At 38.0% G+C, this 15,921-nt stretch overlaps 1 protein-coding gene across 1 annotated transcript in view; it reads left to right on the top strand.

Moving 5' to 3' along the window:
• The window catches only part of Gpd2 (glycerol-3-phosphate dehydrogenase 2), a 163,327-nt gene that overhangs the window by 37,202 nt on the left and 110,204 nt on the right, over positions 1 to 15,921 (top strand). Inside the window, exon 2 of the mRNA XM_004629912.3 lies at positions 3,308 to 3,417. Within this exon, the coding sequence (XP_004629969.1) occupies positions 3,316 to 3,417 (102 nt within the window). The 5' untranslated portion in view covers positions 3,308 to 3,315. The remainder of the gene's footprint in view (positions 1 to 3,307; positions 3,418 to 15,921) is intronic.

Genomic DNA, 15,921 nt, shown 5'->3' with positions numbered 1-15,921 from the left:
CACCATGAATTGCTACCCTGTGCCATGTGCTTCTCTGCCTTTGAGCCAGCTGGTTATGGACTGAAACCTCCAGAAACTGTGAGCTGAATAAAATTCCTTTTCTTAATTTGGGGTGTCAGGTATATTGTCCCAGCAGCAAGAGAAAAGTAATGGAGACACTCACTGTCCCTCACACAAAGGACTTTTTATCAGAACATATAAATAATTTTAAAAAATCAGGGCCCCCAAATTCAAAGGCCCAATTCAAAAATGGGCATCTGAGATGAATATTCACTTTTCAGATGAAGAAATACAAATGGCAAGTAAATATGTGAAAAAGATCGTTGATCATTTGAAAAATACAAATTAAAACAATGCTGAGATCCATCTTACCCCAGAAAGGATGGCTGTGATCAAGAAGTCTATCAATGACACATGCTGGAGGGGCTGTGGGGAAAAAGGAACCCTTCTCCATTTGAAGGCTAGCACAACCGCTGTGGAAATAAGTGTAGAATTTCCTCAAAACACTAGGATATGAGGTCTCATTTAACTCAGTGTTTCCCCTCCTGGGTATTTTTCCAGAAAATGAGAAAACAGCATACCACAGCGATATATGTGCACTGATGTTTATAGCAGCACAATTTGTTATAACTAAACCTTGGATACAAGCCAAATATCCCTCAAATGAGAATAAAAAAGATGTATTTTTATACAATGGTGTATTACTCAGGTATAAAAAAGATTAACTCAAGGCTTGTATGAGTAAGTGGGTACAACTAGAGACTGTACTTACTCATAATGAAATAGATCTGATACTGTGAAAGGATAAGAATCTGTTCAAAGAGAAGGAAAAACTGGGATGAGGCAAAGGACAGTAGAGTAGGAAAGAGATTTTTGTGTATGCTTTGTGGCTTGTGTGTAGTTGTCCCTCCAAATTCTTGTGCAATCATTGGGGAATGATTCTAGAGTTTGTGATTAATTCATGATCCAAGGCTAGGATTATGGGTTTGTATATTGCTAGGATTATGGTGTGAGTGCTGCCCCCACCCTGGGGCAGATAATTTGAAGGCAATATAAAGTGAGGAAAGAGGCTTGCCTCTGCTGCTGCTGCTCTTCCCTTTTGCCTTTGCTCTTTGCTGTTTTCTGCCACCATGAACACTTGCTCTTTCTGCCTTGGAACCAGCTGAGTATATACTGAAACTAAATAAACTAATAAATAAATTAAATAAGCTAAATAGACCCTCCCTTCTTTAATTGTGGATGCTGGGTATTTTGTCCTAGCAATGAGAGAAAAGTAACTGAGACAGTATATATGTAGGATGGCTTGGATAATTGCACTGCATGATTTTTGTTGGTTTACAGAGGGGAGCAGTTGATGCTTCAGTATTTTTCTTGTCATTTTAATTCCCTATAACTTTTTTTAAATACTAATTTTGCATAGTTATAATCTGGTAATCTGAACAACTAATGTGAAGATAAAATTATGCAATACAATGACCATTGTCAAATTCCTATTTTGTTTAGTGAAGTTCTATATCATTTCTATTTTTTTTTACTCTTTTATAATCTCTTGTTTTATTTGTATTCTCTTTAGATAATAATAATAATGAAACTTTAAAAATACACAGTAAGCAATGAAAGAGGGCTTGATCAGGAGAGTATTCTCTTGAAATTGTTTCATGAAACTGCCTAGAAGAAAATGTGAAATTCCTCTAATGAAAATAATTATAGCAGGTTAAGTTAATCAGTTTTGAAATATAAAGACTGACTGCCTAACTTTTCCTATCAATACAGCACCAGACTCTTGAGTGGTAGAAATATGTGTTTGGAAACAGAGCATGGTGGTGCATGCCCTATAATCCCAGTATTTGAGAGGCTGAGGTAGGAAGGATCATTGTGAATTTGAAACCAACCTGAACTGCACAGTGAGACCCTATTTCAAAAAGACCCCTACCAGCAAAAAAAAAAAAAGAAAAAGTGTGGCCTTTAGCTCTATTGAGAACTTCATTAAGAAGGGAAAAATTGGGCAGGCCAAATAGCTTAGCAGATTAAAGAGCCTGTTTAGGCAGATGCAGGGGCCAACCTGCTTTGCTGGCTCCTCCCCAGGGCTTGCTGAGATGGCTATTGAGACTGGGCCTGCTGCACGCCTGTAATCCCAGCACTTGGAAGGCTGAAAAGCAGGATGATCACTACAAGTCCAATATCTCTCTCTCTCTCTCTCCCGCCCTCCTCCCCATATATATATAAAGTTGTGACACAATCCAGTCTCTCCCTCTCCGTCTCCTTCTTCTCTCCCTCTTCCTCTCCCTTCTCTCTCTCCTCTCTCTCTCTCTCTTTCTATATATCTATATCTATATCTATATATCTATATCTATATCTATATATCTATATATATATAAAGTTGTGACACAATTTGAGTTAAACATATTCCAAAAAGCCAGGAGCAGACCTGAGGTTTACTGTTATGTTGAGTGGCCCAACACTTCGCCAATCCTCCCTGTGGAGGGGATTATCTGTTGAACAAATTGGCAAGTACAGCATGCAGTTTTGTCAAATACACTGTGACATTTCTTTCCACAGTTCTCTTGACCTTATACTGTTTAAGTATCTTTAGTTGTCTCTTAATTTGCTTTTCTTTCCTTAGTTTCTGTTGGATCTGAATGTGACTTTACATAATCAGTTCCCTTATCTAGGTTTGTTTTGATTATTGCTTTTTTTTTAATTTTTATTTTATTTATTTATTCATTGTGTATGTGTGTGTGTGTGTGGCCAGCTCAGCCCACCAGGGGGTGGGGCTGGCTGGCATGTGGTGCTGGGGGATTGAACCGCAGTCCCTGTGCTTTGCCAAGCTTGTTCCAAGTAGGTGCTTTAGACCACTGAGCCATCTCTCCAGCCCTGATTATTGCTTTTGAATTCTCTATACAAGTTAGCATGTTAGTCACTTCCTTATTTTGTTTCCTTTTGTAGTTTAACATAGATTCATAATCCATGCAGTATCTGTTTATTATTTGTATTGTTATACAGTAAAAATCCCATAGGGCTGGCCAGATAGCACATCAGATTAAAGTGTCTGTTTTATGCAGCTGCAGGGACTGGAGATCGAATCCTGGAATGCCATCTCCCTGCCGCCCCGCCTGCTGAGGTGGCGATTGAGACTGGGTATGGTGGCATGTGCCTGTGATCCCAGCGCTTGTGAAGCTGAAAACAGGAGGTTTACTATGAGTCTGATCTGTGTAGTGAGACCCTGTAGACCCTGCACTAAGTTAAAATAAAAAGTAAAAATAAAAAAAATAAAAATCCCAGTGAACTTTTTTTGTTTCTTTTGTAGGTTAAGAAATGGCTTTTTACAAGGTGGTGAAAGGGACTGCTCTTGTTGGAGGAGGTGCTCTTGCCACTGTTTTAGGACTCTCTCATTTTGCTCATTACAGAAGGAAGCAAGTAAGTAGCTACATGTATTGATAATAATATGTGTTTGAAAGCTGCTGAAGAGCTGTCTGTGGGGGAGGTGCATGCCATTGTGTTTTTCTTGTTGAACTGCGTCAAACTTTCTCAGTTGATTGGAAAGATACTAGTTTATAGCACTGCCTTATGATCTCTGAGAATTGTATTTTGTTTCTTAAAATGTGAATTTCTTTCTTCAGGGAGCATTACTTAGCCTCTGTTTTAGCTCTTTGGTTTTTAAAAGACTGCTTCATTTATGAATGCCAAGGTTTGTTCATTTAGACCTTCCTTATTCATTGCAGTGTCTGGAGACCTTTTATGTCCCTGCCAAGGTTGTTGTACGAGAAGGCAAGCAGCTGAGAAAGGAAGTAGAAAAGGCCTATTTCTGAATCTTGATTTTATTTCTTAAAAATTTAATTACCTATGTAGTATTACATTTTGTTAGGTAAACATTGTAATAGGGGGAATTCATGACAATAGGACAGGTATGAAACTTTCAAATGGTTTAAAGTACTTAGGTTTTTATAGTCCACATATTTTTTTCCTTTGCACTGAAGTGTGCCCTACCACAGTTTATAATAATTTTGTTGAAGGACTTTTTTCTTTTTAGACTTGAAATATTGGTAGCCAGCCACTTCAGCTGTGTTAGCCTCCTTTTTCCGTTCTTCTGTTGGGAGGGCATTTTGTGGTGCCAGCTGGGTTGTGTCTTTCTGTTTGTCTTAGTTATATTTCTCATCGTTGAGACAAAATACCCAGCACCCAAAGTTAAAGAGAGAAAGGTTTATTTAGCTAACAGTCTGTAGAGGTTCCAGTTCATAATCCCCTGGCTTCAAAGTGATGTGCCACGTAGCAGAGGACAACAGTGCATGGAGGTGGAAAGCAACAAGAACAGAAAGGGAGAAACAATCCTTGTTTTACCCCTTTTATCTTATCCACTTTGCTGGGATTAGGGTGGTGCCAATCCAGTCAGTGGGCTGATCTCTGAAATCACTCACCTTTAATCCCAGCACCCTTCAGTTCAGCACTGTACTTGAATCAGTCACACACTCTAGATTTCAGCTGTTTTTGAGGAATTCCCTTCTAAAAGTGCATAAGGCTTTTGGGGGCATCCAGACACAAGCCATAGACTATTTCAAAGGTGAAAGTGAAGGAATTTCGTATGGTGTTTATAATTGGGTGATGTACAAGCTAATGATTTCCAATATTTTTTATTTTTAAACCATTGATTGTCTGATATTTTTCTTTATTCTTTGTGCTAACACATGGTAGAACCAGGCACATTGGTTGGAAGTCCATATCCTCAATGGGAAAATGCACATGTGGTGTTCACAGTTAAAAACATCATCTAGTTTTTATGTGGTTCCTCTTAAAGATGGATGATATTGAAGAGGTTGTGTACATCTTTTTGTTTTCATTCTGAACTATGAGCACATTAGCCTTAAGATTTCCTTCAGTGTGCTAGTTGTTGGTTTGTCTTGCTGTTGAAACTCTTCCTTATCTATTGATGTTTTGGTGTGCTCATTCCCCTCCCTCCCTCCCTCCCTCCCTCCTCCCTGGGATTTCTCTGTGCAGTTCCAGCTCCCACTTTGTAGCCCATGCTGGCTTTACACCCACAGTGTTCCTCTTGCCTGAGCTGTGAAAATGCTGGGATTAGGTGTGTGCCACCAAGCTGGTTGGTGTACTATTTCTTTTAAACATTGCCTTGGTTCTTAAAAGTAACTGGAAAGATGTTGCTTGTGCTGAAGTTTTTTCAAAAGTTTGGAACATAGGCATTAAGGGATTAGATTTCTTCTGCCATCTTTACCAGTGATACCTGAAACGATGCTGGAAAATACCAGTGCCAAAGGTCATGATATCTAATAGTTGTTGCTAAATTTGTTTGTGGCTTATGTCTTTTTACCGTGGTAAGCACGTTCTATTACAAACTTTATGGTTAAAGTGTGTAATACTTCTTTTGTTTTGTTCTCTTCAATTATTGGTCTTATAGAATAAACATACACTTTTTCCAAACAGCCAAGTTAGGGGTGGATTTTAAAAGTCAAAATAAGAGCTTTTGATTCCTACAACATTTTTTCATTTTATCTTTTGTAAGTTAAACATCCTGACTACATTAATAGCCAAATAAAATAGATACCAGCAGCTTTAAGTCATTTAAAACTTTAAGCTGACAAGTTCTGTTGAAAAAAAATCATGATAGACATATCTAATCATGTTGTCAGGAACCCAACTGTGTTTCTTTGGAGGGGACATAGATTTGGGGGATAATGGGTGCAATATAACCATAGATATTAATAAAACAAAAATAAAAAAGGAAGAAAAAGGAAAAAAGAAAAAAACAACAAGAGAAAAACAACTTATTTAAGCCGTTGACGTAAAATGACCACAAGCCTTCCTTAACTCAGCTGTCTTCTCTCAGAAAGTACCTGCCAATCAGAACCATTCTAGGAGGAAGATCTTTCCTGGCTTCAGTAGTCAAGAAAGTAATCTGTCCCTGAAGACACATTACTTACTAGATTATGTTTTTTAGAAGTTGAGGCCTAACTGTGATTTTTTTTTTTCCCTGCACAGTAATGTGTAAAATGTTGGATTGTTGTACAGATGTAATTATCTACTGGCTTTTTTTTTTTTTTTGTGTTTTTCTAATTTTCTAAAATGTTTCTAGGGGCCAGGAGATAGCTCAATGCAATAAGCGCTTGCCTGGCAAGTGCAAGGGCCTGAGTTCAATCCCTGTTTCCGTGGGGGAAAAATGTTTCTAACTGATAAATTGTCCTCTTTTAAGATTTTGGAGGTCTAGAGATGTAACACAATGGAGTGGAATGTTTGCCTCGCATATATAAGATCCTGGATTCCATCCCCAGTACTTAAAAAATGGGTTGAAACCTCAAGACAGTAATGTTTTAGAAAGCTTTTCTGGCACAGTGTTGTGCATTCTGTCTCTGTCTCCTTGGCCCCTGGCTTGATCACACTTACTATTCCTAGTATAAAACTTCATTTTTAAAATATAGGTAGGGAGGTCCAGTGAGATAACTCAGTGGACTAAGTGCCTGTTTCGACAAGTGCAGGGACCAGGGTTTAATTCCCAGTTCTGCACTGGCCCTGCCCCTTGGCATGCTAAACTGGTGACTGAGTCTGGACATGGTGACACATGCCTATAATCCCAGCGTTGGGGAGCCTGAAAACAGGAGGATCACAGTGAGTCAGAGCTGAGTAGTGAGACTCTGTACCAAATACATAAATAAAAAAACAAACAAACAAAAAATATATAGGCAGGGACTGCATTCTCAATTCAAATCTGAAAGTTAGTAAATTGTTTTTCTTTGCTGTTGTTTTGAAGCAGTCTTAGGCCTTGAACTCACTGTGTACCCCAGGCTGGCCTTGAAATTGTAGTTATCCTCCTGTCTTTAGGAGGCAGGAGTTTGGAATTACTGCCGTGTGCTACCATACCTGGCTTTGAAAGTTAGTGAATTGTTAAAATGTAAAGATAGTCTTGACCATGCTTGGTGGTGGAATTAGGAGCGTTTAAGTGCCAGGCTAGATCATAAAAGCCTTTTAAGTCAGTTCTTTGATTATAGTTTTGTCTGAAGAGTAGAAAGGAAGGAAAAAACCAGAAAGAAAATGACTATATGTACTTTTTTGAGTGATGGTGATGAAGGTTGAGTCCAAGATCTTAAGTATGTTAGCCAAGCTACGTACTTGCATATACATACTTTATTTTTGAAAAAAATTAAACAGAAAACACTGAAGTTGCTAACATGTATTTTTATTTACTTTTAACCCGTCTACTTGAATCAAAGCCACCACAGATGAAATGAAATGAAATGAAATGAAAGTTGTCTGATTTCTTTTGACAGTGTCCACCTGCAGCAACAAAGGTTTGTGGCCACAAAAGTGACTTTCACATTCCAGAACCTCTTTTATGCATTTAAGAGATTTTTAGAGTAGTCATAGAGTGGCCTGTTCTTTTCATTTTCTCCTCTTGTTTCCTCACCTGTGAGTATATGACTAGGTTCTATAAAAGTATCTTGGATTTTTTCCTATTTCCAGACAGCCATTTGCCAAGGGACAGGCAGAATAGTAGGATATGAACATCCTATTGCTATCATAAATCCTACTGAGGGCTTGACGGTCAGGTATTTCTGTGGTGGTGGTATAGAGGTTTTTGAGAGCAAGTTGGTTGTCCTTTACTGTTTAGTACCAGTTGGTCTAGTAATGAACTTTCAGTTGGAAGGGACATAAAGGACACTTTATCCAGTATAACATCAGATGAAAGGAAGTGTCATGTTGAGCGGAGAAGTGCTGGCTTTTCTAATTCCAAGTGGATGGGAAATATTAGTAGATGAGGAGGGGAATTTACAGTAGGAGGGAGAGCCTTGGGGTTCTTTCACAGCAGGTGAACCTTTCCAGGGAACACAGTGGATAGACAGCATTAGTGTCCGGGCTGCAGTTGGCATCTCCAGGAGGGAGGGAGGAGTAGGTGGCAGGAGAATGGAATAGGAACGGGGGCAAGATCAAGGATTTAACCTGGTAATACGCTTGTATTTTTACTTTATGTTGTAGACCGAAGTGTTTTTTGTTACCCAACATTTATTTCATATGTACTAGGTACTGACTGGAAAAACTGATGTGAGAATGTGGGCCTCTTTAATATCAGGGGGGTAGTTGGTGTAACACAACTGTATTTAGGTCTGAGGGTGGGTCCTTTCATATACAGCACACTAGGTGTTTTTCTTCCATTACGCACTAAGTCAGAGAGCCACTAAAGCTCTCTCAGCACCCAGAAGTGAATGATTTCTCTCCTCTCCTCTGGCCAGCCCTCCTCTCCTCTCTCCTCTTCTTTCTTTCCTATACATAGGCAGTGAGTGGAATTCAGAGTATGGAAATCAAAATCTCTTCATTGTGAGAAGTGATCCTGTTAGAATCAAGGAACTAGAATATTCTCACTGATAGTTTAATTCAGAAGCATCATAATCGAAAGGCTAGGAACAGCCTTTGCAGACTGTCCAGATCCAACAGCTTGCATTTTTCTTAGCGGCTTAGTGGGTAGTGACAATTTTCTTAAATTTTCTGGGCCTTTTTTTCCCTCCCTTTATGAAAATGAGTGTAGTACTGGATTATTACTGATAGAGTTGTTGAAGAGCCAAGGGATGCATGGGTATTCCACACATTTAGAGAATGATGTTTTAACTTCCAATCTCCCTTATTATTTGTAAGAAATGCTAATAAAGCAGTCTTTTGTTTATTTTTATTTTAAAGAGAAAAGCCCTAAAATTTCAAGATAATAGGTTAATGAAAATGCTTAATACCTTAAATAGTGTTATCTTTAGTTACTCAGAGTATAAGATGTAGGCATTTAATTGTCCAATTAGCAGAAACCTTTCTTTTCAATGAACTAAGAGAAATTAGTAGTGCAACTATCCTGTGTGTGTGTGTGAGTGTGTGTGTGTGTGTGTGTGTGTGTGTGTGTTTTGTAGTTTGTTTTGTTTTGGGCTTTTCTCTCCTTTTCCCAGTTTCTCATTCCTTTGAAACAGTTTCTTCCCATTTTATAATATTTATTGTACATTTTGGATCTTACCCTTTTGGCTTGTCCTTTTTATTGATAGTACCAAGAACATAAATGTTTTTATTTTTTATTTTTATTATTTTTTTCCCCTTAATTTTATTGAGAAACAAATAGCAATGAGACAGTTTCAAACCAAATTGGTAGGACAGTTTCAATAATTAACACATTGCATACATTCTTCCTAGTGGTTAATTTCTGTACAAGATGCGGTCTTGATATCCTATTTACAAACACCATTAGAACAAATCCCTCTATTCATTAAGAGAATGTAACTATATATCTATCCTAACCACTTTGAATACACAAATACAAAATGGACATTCATCTGTATCCCCTTTTTTGTTAAGTTCCATCATTTAAATATTATAGGTGTATAAACTCAGCAAAATATTCTAAAAGAGTTCAGTAGTCCATAATAGTATTGGGTTTTCAGCTTCACTGGCAATGTCAGAAATTGTTGACCTGAGTCCCCTGTAGCTCAACGTAACAACACGGCTTTATTTCTTATACTTCGTTTTTATACTTTTCTGCTGAATAGTTAAGACCAAGATAAAGCAGGACCTATGCAACAAGAGTTGTAGCTTTTGGGTCTGAGAAGGTCAGTGAAATCCCCTCAGGGTTTATGCTGAGATCCTGTACCTCAGATTGTAGAACCTTTGTCAGTGTCAGCCATGTGGATGAGTCACGGCCAATGCTTGGCCAATGTGCTCTCTGTGAAAGCCTGAGAGAATGTTTTCTCTCCATGTGACTCTCCTTAGGCATACTCTATATCATCTATCACTTTCCTCTTTGGCCCTATAATCTCCTTGATCAGAAAATTTGGGACACTACTGAGTTACATGACATTACAGTACAAGTTCTTATATGTCCTGAGTCTTAATTGACCTTGGAAGGCTAGGGCCAAAATGTTGGCTTTCCTTGCGGTTCTCCCTTTTCTCTAATTTTGGTCTGCAAACTTAGGTTGTTAACCCTCCAGAAGATAAGCTTATTGTTATTACCATACAAACTAGACTGTTAACCTTAACCTCACTATCTGTCTGAATATCAAACATTTTAAGCATAACATGGAACAGGTATTTTTCATCAAGTATTGGTATGTTGAACTTTAAGTCCCTATAGAATATGATGAAAAAACATTTAAAAATTAGAATATATTTTAAAAAACAGGCATAAAGAATTATATACTTATGTTTACACATAAGTCCAAAAATCTCACCATATACAACCTTGAAGCAGGACAGTCCCACAATATTCCTTTTCATGTCTCTTGCCTTCATTTACCACCCCCTTCTTTTTGAACAATCATCTACCCGAGAGATAGCTCTGCAGCAACTGGCATGTCATGACAAGCAGCCTGTATTCAGAAGACCAGAATGACAGGCACTCCAAGCATGAAGCTACTATTACAGATTACCATCTTCAATGCTGTTGCTTAGTTCACAGGTACCAGTATATATAGTTAGTCAGGGTGAGACATAAATGTTTTTAAATGAGTAGCAACTGATAAGATTGGAGAAGAAGCAACAAGTAGTGATCAGCTCTAGTAACCTAAGATTTACTCGAGGATTTATTTCAATGAACCTCCAAGTGAAAAGGCAGTTTCCTAAATATATCTGTTATTGAAATGTGTCTGGGTTTTGGTGAGCCTGTTACTGTACAAGGTTATGAGAGTTCTCAGAATTCCCATTTCTTGAAGGATCATGTCCATGTCCTCCCTGGATTTTATCTCCTTCACACATTAAATCAGTCAGTATAAGAAAGTCAGTGATTATAGCAGCTCTTTTGTATCAGTTATACTTCTTTTCCTTCTTGTGATATATACTGTGGGATGCTAATGTTTGAAATTGTTGTCACTGTAGGGATCTATTGGTCTCACTGCAATCGGTTCTACCTGGGGAGAAGCAGTAGCAGGAATGAGAAAGATAGAGAAGAGAAGAAAAGCTGGGCTAGGTGGTTGCTGGTCTGCCTGATGGGCAAGACTCACACAAAGCACAACAAAATGATCCTTTATTTATACTTTTGCAAAGTTAGTAGTGTGACACAAGGTTGCTTAGTGACTAATAGCTGACCTTAGCCAGACAGGATGTTTATCTTGGGACGAAGTAGCTTTTTTGCTTTAGGCAATGAGGCTCAGTCCCAGCTACATGTGTTTGTGCAGTTTCCTAGCTTCCTTGCAGCTCCCAACATATCACCTTGTTGGACATAAAAATATAACATCAGATTTCTTAAAAATGGCAGAGGTTTTTGTTGGCATAATTTTGCTTATTTTTTTAGTGACCTGACAGAAACTTGTAGAGGTAGATAAACATAAAGTTCCAGTGAGTACTGAAAGGAAAACAGAGCATCTCACAGGCATGGCAGCTGATGCTGTGGTCCCTGCAGGGAGACCTCAGGAGGCTGTAGCAGGAAGATTGCAAGTCTGAGCCCAGCTTGGTCAACTTGCCCATTTAGTGAGATCCTGCCTCAAAATTTAAAAAAATTTTAGAAGGGGGTTCAAAGGCTGGAGGATCAACCTCTCAGTAAATAAATGTTCATCTTAGAGGTATTTTTCATAGGTTTATAAGCAGCTTTCTTTTTGCAAATCTTACTATACAACTGTTGTTAAAAGCAAATGTTTCCAAGCAGTCTTTAGTTTTACTTCTTTCTTTAAGCTTAACTGATATTTTTTACCTTCTGATTAATCTCTTTCCCCATTCCCACAACCTGACCCCTAGAAACTGTTCTGTTCCTTTAAGTTGGACTATTTGAGATTCTTTTAAGTAAGTTAGACCACAAAACTTTGTCTTTCTTGCGTCTGGCTCATTTTACCTAACATCCTCTTGTGTATCCTCGCTATCACAAGTGGGAATATTTTCTTCTTTTTTATAATGTATTTTAGTACAGGGTCTACAGGATCTCCAGGGTCTCACTATGTAGATTGGACTCGTGATTCTCCTGTTTTCAGCCTCCCAAGTGCTGGGATTATAGCCCATGCCCACTCTTAGTCGTCATCTCTTCATGCCCTGGGGTGGGGCCAGTTTGGCAAGCCCAAGGCCAGGGTCCAGCCCTGGCCTTTGCACCCTGCCTATGCGGGCACTTTAGTCTGCTGAGCTATTCCTTCTTATGAAAGACAGAATTACACTGCATTGCATGTACCTATACCACTGATGGACGTTTAGGTTGCTCTAATATCTTGACTTGTGAATACATGGTTATATGTACTATTGGAGCCACAACATGAGATACCATGTGATGAATGCATTTGAAGGAAAAAAATCTCATTCTATTGCCTATTTGAAGAAACAACCATCAGTGTTAGTATTATCTCAGAGAAAACAGTGTTTCTTCATCATGATTTTCTGGGTTTGCATTTAATCATCTGTCATTTTGCAGCTTTATTTCTCTGTTTTTTTTTTTTTTTTTAATAAATTCTGAGGCTTTACCCATTATAAGATTCAGAACTGTGTACAAACTGTATATAAAGTAGGTGAGTTGTAAATCTTGGGTTTTAATGTCAAGCACATGTCATAGTTGTGTACTAACTGAAGAAAACTAATCGGTTTAATAAGTAATCCCCAAAGCTCAGTGCCTCATCATATTGAAGAATTATTTTCTTTTTCACTGTATAATTCAGTGTATACAGGTGAGGGGCCTTTTTCTTGTGATCATTCAGGGACCTGTATGCCTTAACTCTAGTGGCCCTACCATTGTATAGGACTTTGCTGCCCTGTTAGATCATCTCCAGTACGATGCAATCCAGCAGTATTCTGTGGTAGAATAGAAACAGTTTTGTTAAGCACCCAGCCATTGCATATGTGTCCTGAATTTAGTTTCTAATCTAGTTGACAAATGAGCTATATTTCTTTTGATGAGAGTTTTATTGTTAGGGTTTATGCCAAAGACTGTATCATTCATTTGCTTCTCTTATTTATAACTTTGTGCATAGATTCCTGGAAGGACTGTTTTTCTCCTAGAAATACAACTAAATGTGTTGGGATTGTGCCTGATATCTAAAGCTTGATGAGGATTCTGACTACTCTGTATTTTAGATAAGGCCAGTTGAAACTATTCTTAACCACTCTATATGGTTAACTGTTTCTTCAGAGGCATGCTTCATCAAAGCACAAAAATTATGCAGACAGAGCTAGAAATGTTCTCTGAAGAGCATCCTATCATCTTTCTTCTAATTTTGGTTTTTATTTAACACTTAGCCCCCAAAGTGGGGCCGTGGCAGTAGGTTTGAGTTACAGCTCACATCAGGCCTTCGAGGAGTTTGCGATGCTATTTTGTTGCTGGCATACAAAATCAGTGAGGTTAACTGTACTTCTGTAGGTCACACAGTGAGTCAAGGAATGAGCTAGGATTAGCATTGACAGCTGGTGAGCTGCTAGGCTGTTGCTAACTGAGCAACATTGACATTCATTTTGATTTGATTTTGCATTTCATTTTCAACTATTTATTCACTTTAAGGTCTCTTTAAGAAACTTTTTAGGGATATTGTGGAACCAAGGAAACTTTCTATAAATGCTCTGGGAGAGTCCTTCAGCTTTCCTCTCTCCTCTTCCTATTCTCTGACTTACTAAATTGAGTTTGTATTAGAAAAGTTTTTTTCTAGGTGGTTTTGTAAGTTAAGGAGAAAGCAGATGCTTTATGTTGGAATTAGGTGGTCACAAATTTATTTTATTTATTTTGGTATTTTCATTTTACAACAAAGAATTTCTGAACCTAATTATGTGATAGTAAATACAAAGTAGATAAATTATATTTGATGAAAGAAATAATTTACGGAGAAATAGTGTGCATCAAGGGACCACAAACTTATTGTGAAGATAAGGTTAAAGTATAGCTGAGGACCAGCCTGTAATTGCTCTTTGACTCAATGGGTCACTGTGTTGCTCCCTGGGAAGGTGTGGGATACCTCTTTTGTTCTGAACCCACTGTGATATATATGTAGTGGGGAGATTTTTAAGGCAATGTGCCGTTTCACAGAGCCCAGAGTGTTAACTGCTCAGTGCAGCTGGCTGCAGGGAAAGCAGATAGGGATTCCCATTTTACTGACCACTTCAGTAGTTATGCATTGTGAGTGTCAGGGTGACTGGCTGTTCTGAGGTTCCAAATAAGCAGTATTTGTGGGCAAAGATGACTTAGCAGAGGTGAGCACATGGGATTTGGAGCCAAAACTGTGATCAGATTGTTTCTCTTAATTACTTGCCCCAGGGCTGAATAAGCTGGATTTTCTCACTGAGCAAAGCCTGTCCACATCAATGTAATTGAGGCCTAAGCAGCTTGATTATGTAGGAGTTTCTGGGATAGCAGCTGCTAGGCAACCAACAGTTTCATCTTTACCCCCTTCTCTGTCTACTCCCAGGCACAGGTTGCTGTCAAAATCCTGTGCTCCTCAGAAGGCTGTTGGAGTTAAAGAGCAATGTCATTTACATACCTCCAAACACCTATGCTTAAAAAATACTTATTTGAAAGCCAATAAGACTTAATCTCTAAAGCTCAGATTATATTATCAAGTAAGATGTAAATTTGAAGGGTATCTAGGTAGAGGCAAAATTTTTTCTATTTTCCAGTTATCAAAAAGTTTGATAATTTTTTTGGATATTTATACTCCAGTTGTTAGTAAAAGAATATGCTCTTTCAAAAAGAATCACAGCCTATCAGCTGGACAGTATTTTCAAGATGCTCTAGAGCCTCCTTCTCTGCCACCCCAGAAAGATGTGTTTGTCTTGTTCTTTGGTTCTCAATGAAAATGGGACTCTACCCATAAATAACTATCTAAAAGTAATCCTGAAACTCTCACCAAGTATGTTTATATTGAGAAACATTGCTTACTGTCACATAAGTATAAGAAAAACCATTAGTATTTATTTTTTGGCAGAACCGGGGATTGAACTCAGGCCCTTGCACTTGCCAGGCAAGCACTTATTCTACTGAGCCATCTCCCCAGCTCCTGTTTATTTATTTTTGAGAGAGCATTTCACTATACAGTCTAGGCTGGCCTTGAACTCACAGTTATCCTCCTGCCTCAGCCTCCTGAGTGCTGGGATTACAGGCACCATCAGTGTTTAGAATCACAAAGTGACACAAGAGATGAGTGAAACCTGTTAAAACATCTTAAGTTTCACTGTATGGGGGTGCTTGTTGCATTTTCCTTCCAAGAATATATAAACAATCCTATTTCAATCCTTTAAGGATATAAATAATCCTTTTCAGTAACCACTAGACAGGAAGCATTTTCTCTTAAATTTAATGGATTCCATTCATTGAATCATATTATAGAGAAGAGACAGTGATAGTTGCAGTCTGAAGTGATTTGCATGAATCCCTACTTTATACTCCAATTATTACTGTACATGATTACAGGACAACCTGGCTGTTAATTGCCTGTGGTCTTTAAATATGCACTTCTTTCAGAAATAGACACTAATTATTAGATCTTGTTTTTGGTCTCATCCAATGTTGCAAATGTCTAGTTTTTTTTTTTTTTAATTTGCAAGTCTAATGGTGCACAGACGTACTAAAACTGATCTTATTCTGAATCTTGTTTAGAGTGTTCTCTCAATTGTTAATGTTCAAAGATTAGGAAATGGGCTTTTATTCTATGTAGATATTCATGTATGTCTTTTGGTAAAAGCTGTATGTTACAGAATGCTGGAGGATTTTATCTTTTTAAAATGCATGTAAAAATTCATTTATAAATTAAAATAATAGACATCTACTTCCTTCCCTCCCATCATAATTAAATACAATCAGAAATAACATCAGTTCAATATTACATTATTTCAGTTCTACCAAGATAAGATTTTGTTGTTTGAGAATATGGCTGGAATTATGCTTGGAGAAAGCCAGTATGCTTTGTGGCTTGTACTGTCCTTTTTTCTGGCTTTAGTGCCTGATTAAGGTAATTGGCTCTTAATCTTGATAGTGAAGGGCTTGTTTTTGTATTTAGACCAGGG

The sequence above is a fragment of the Octodon degus genome, unplaced genomic scaffold (assembly GCF_000260255.1).
Source record: "Octodon degus isolate 3935 unplaced genomic scaffold, OctDeg1.0 scaffold00032, whole genome shotgun sequence".
NCBI classification, from domain to species: Eukaryota; Metazoa; Chordata; class Mammalia; order Rodentia; family Octodontidae; genus Octodon; species Octodon degus.
This window is presented reverse-complemented; position numbering and strand designations above follow the sequence as displayed.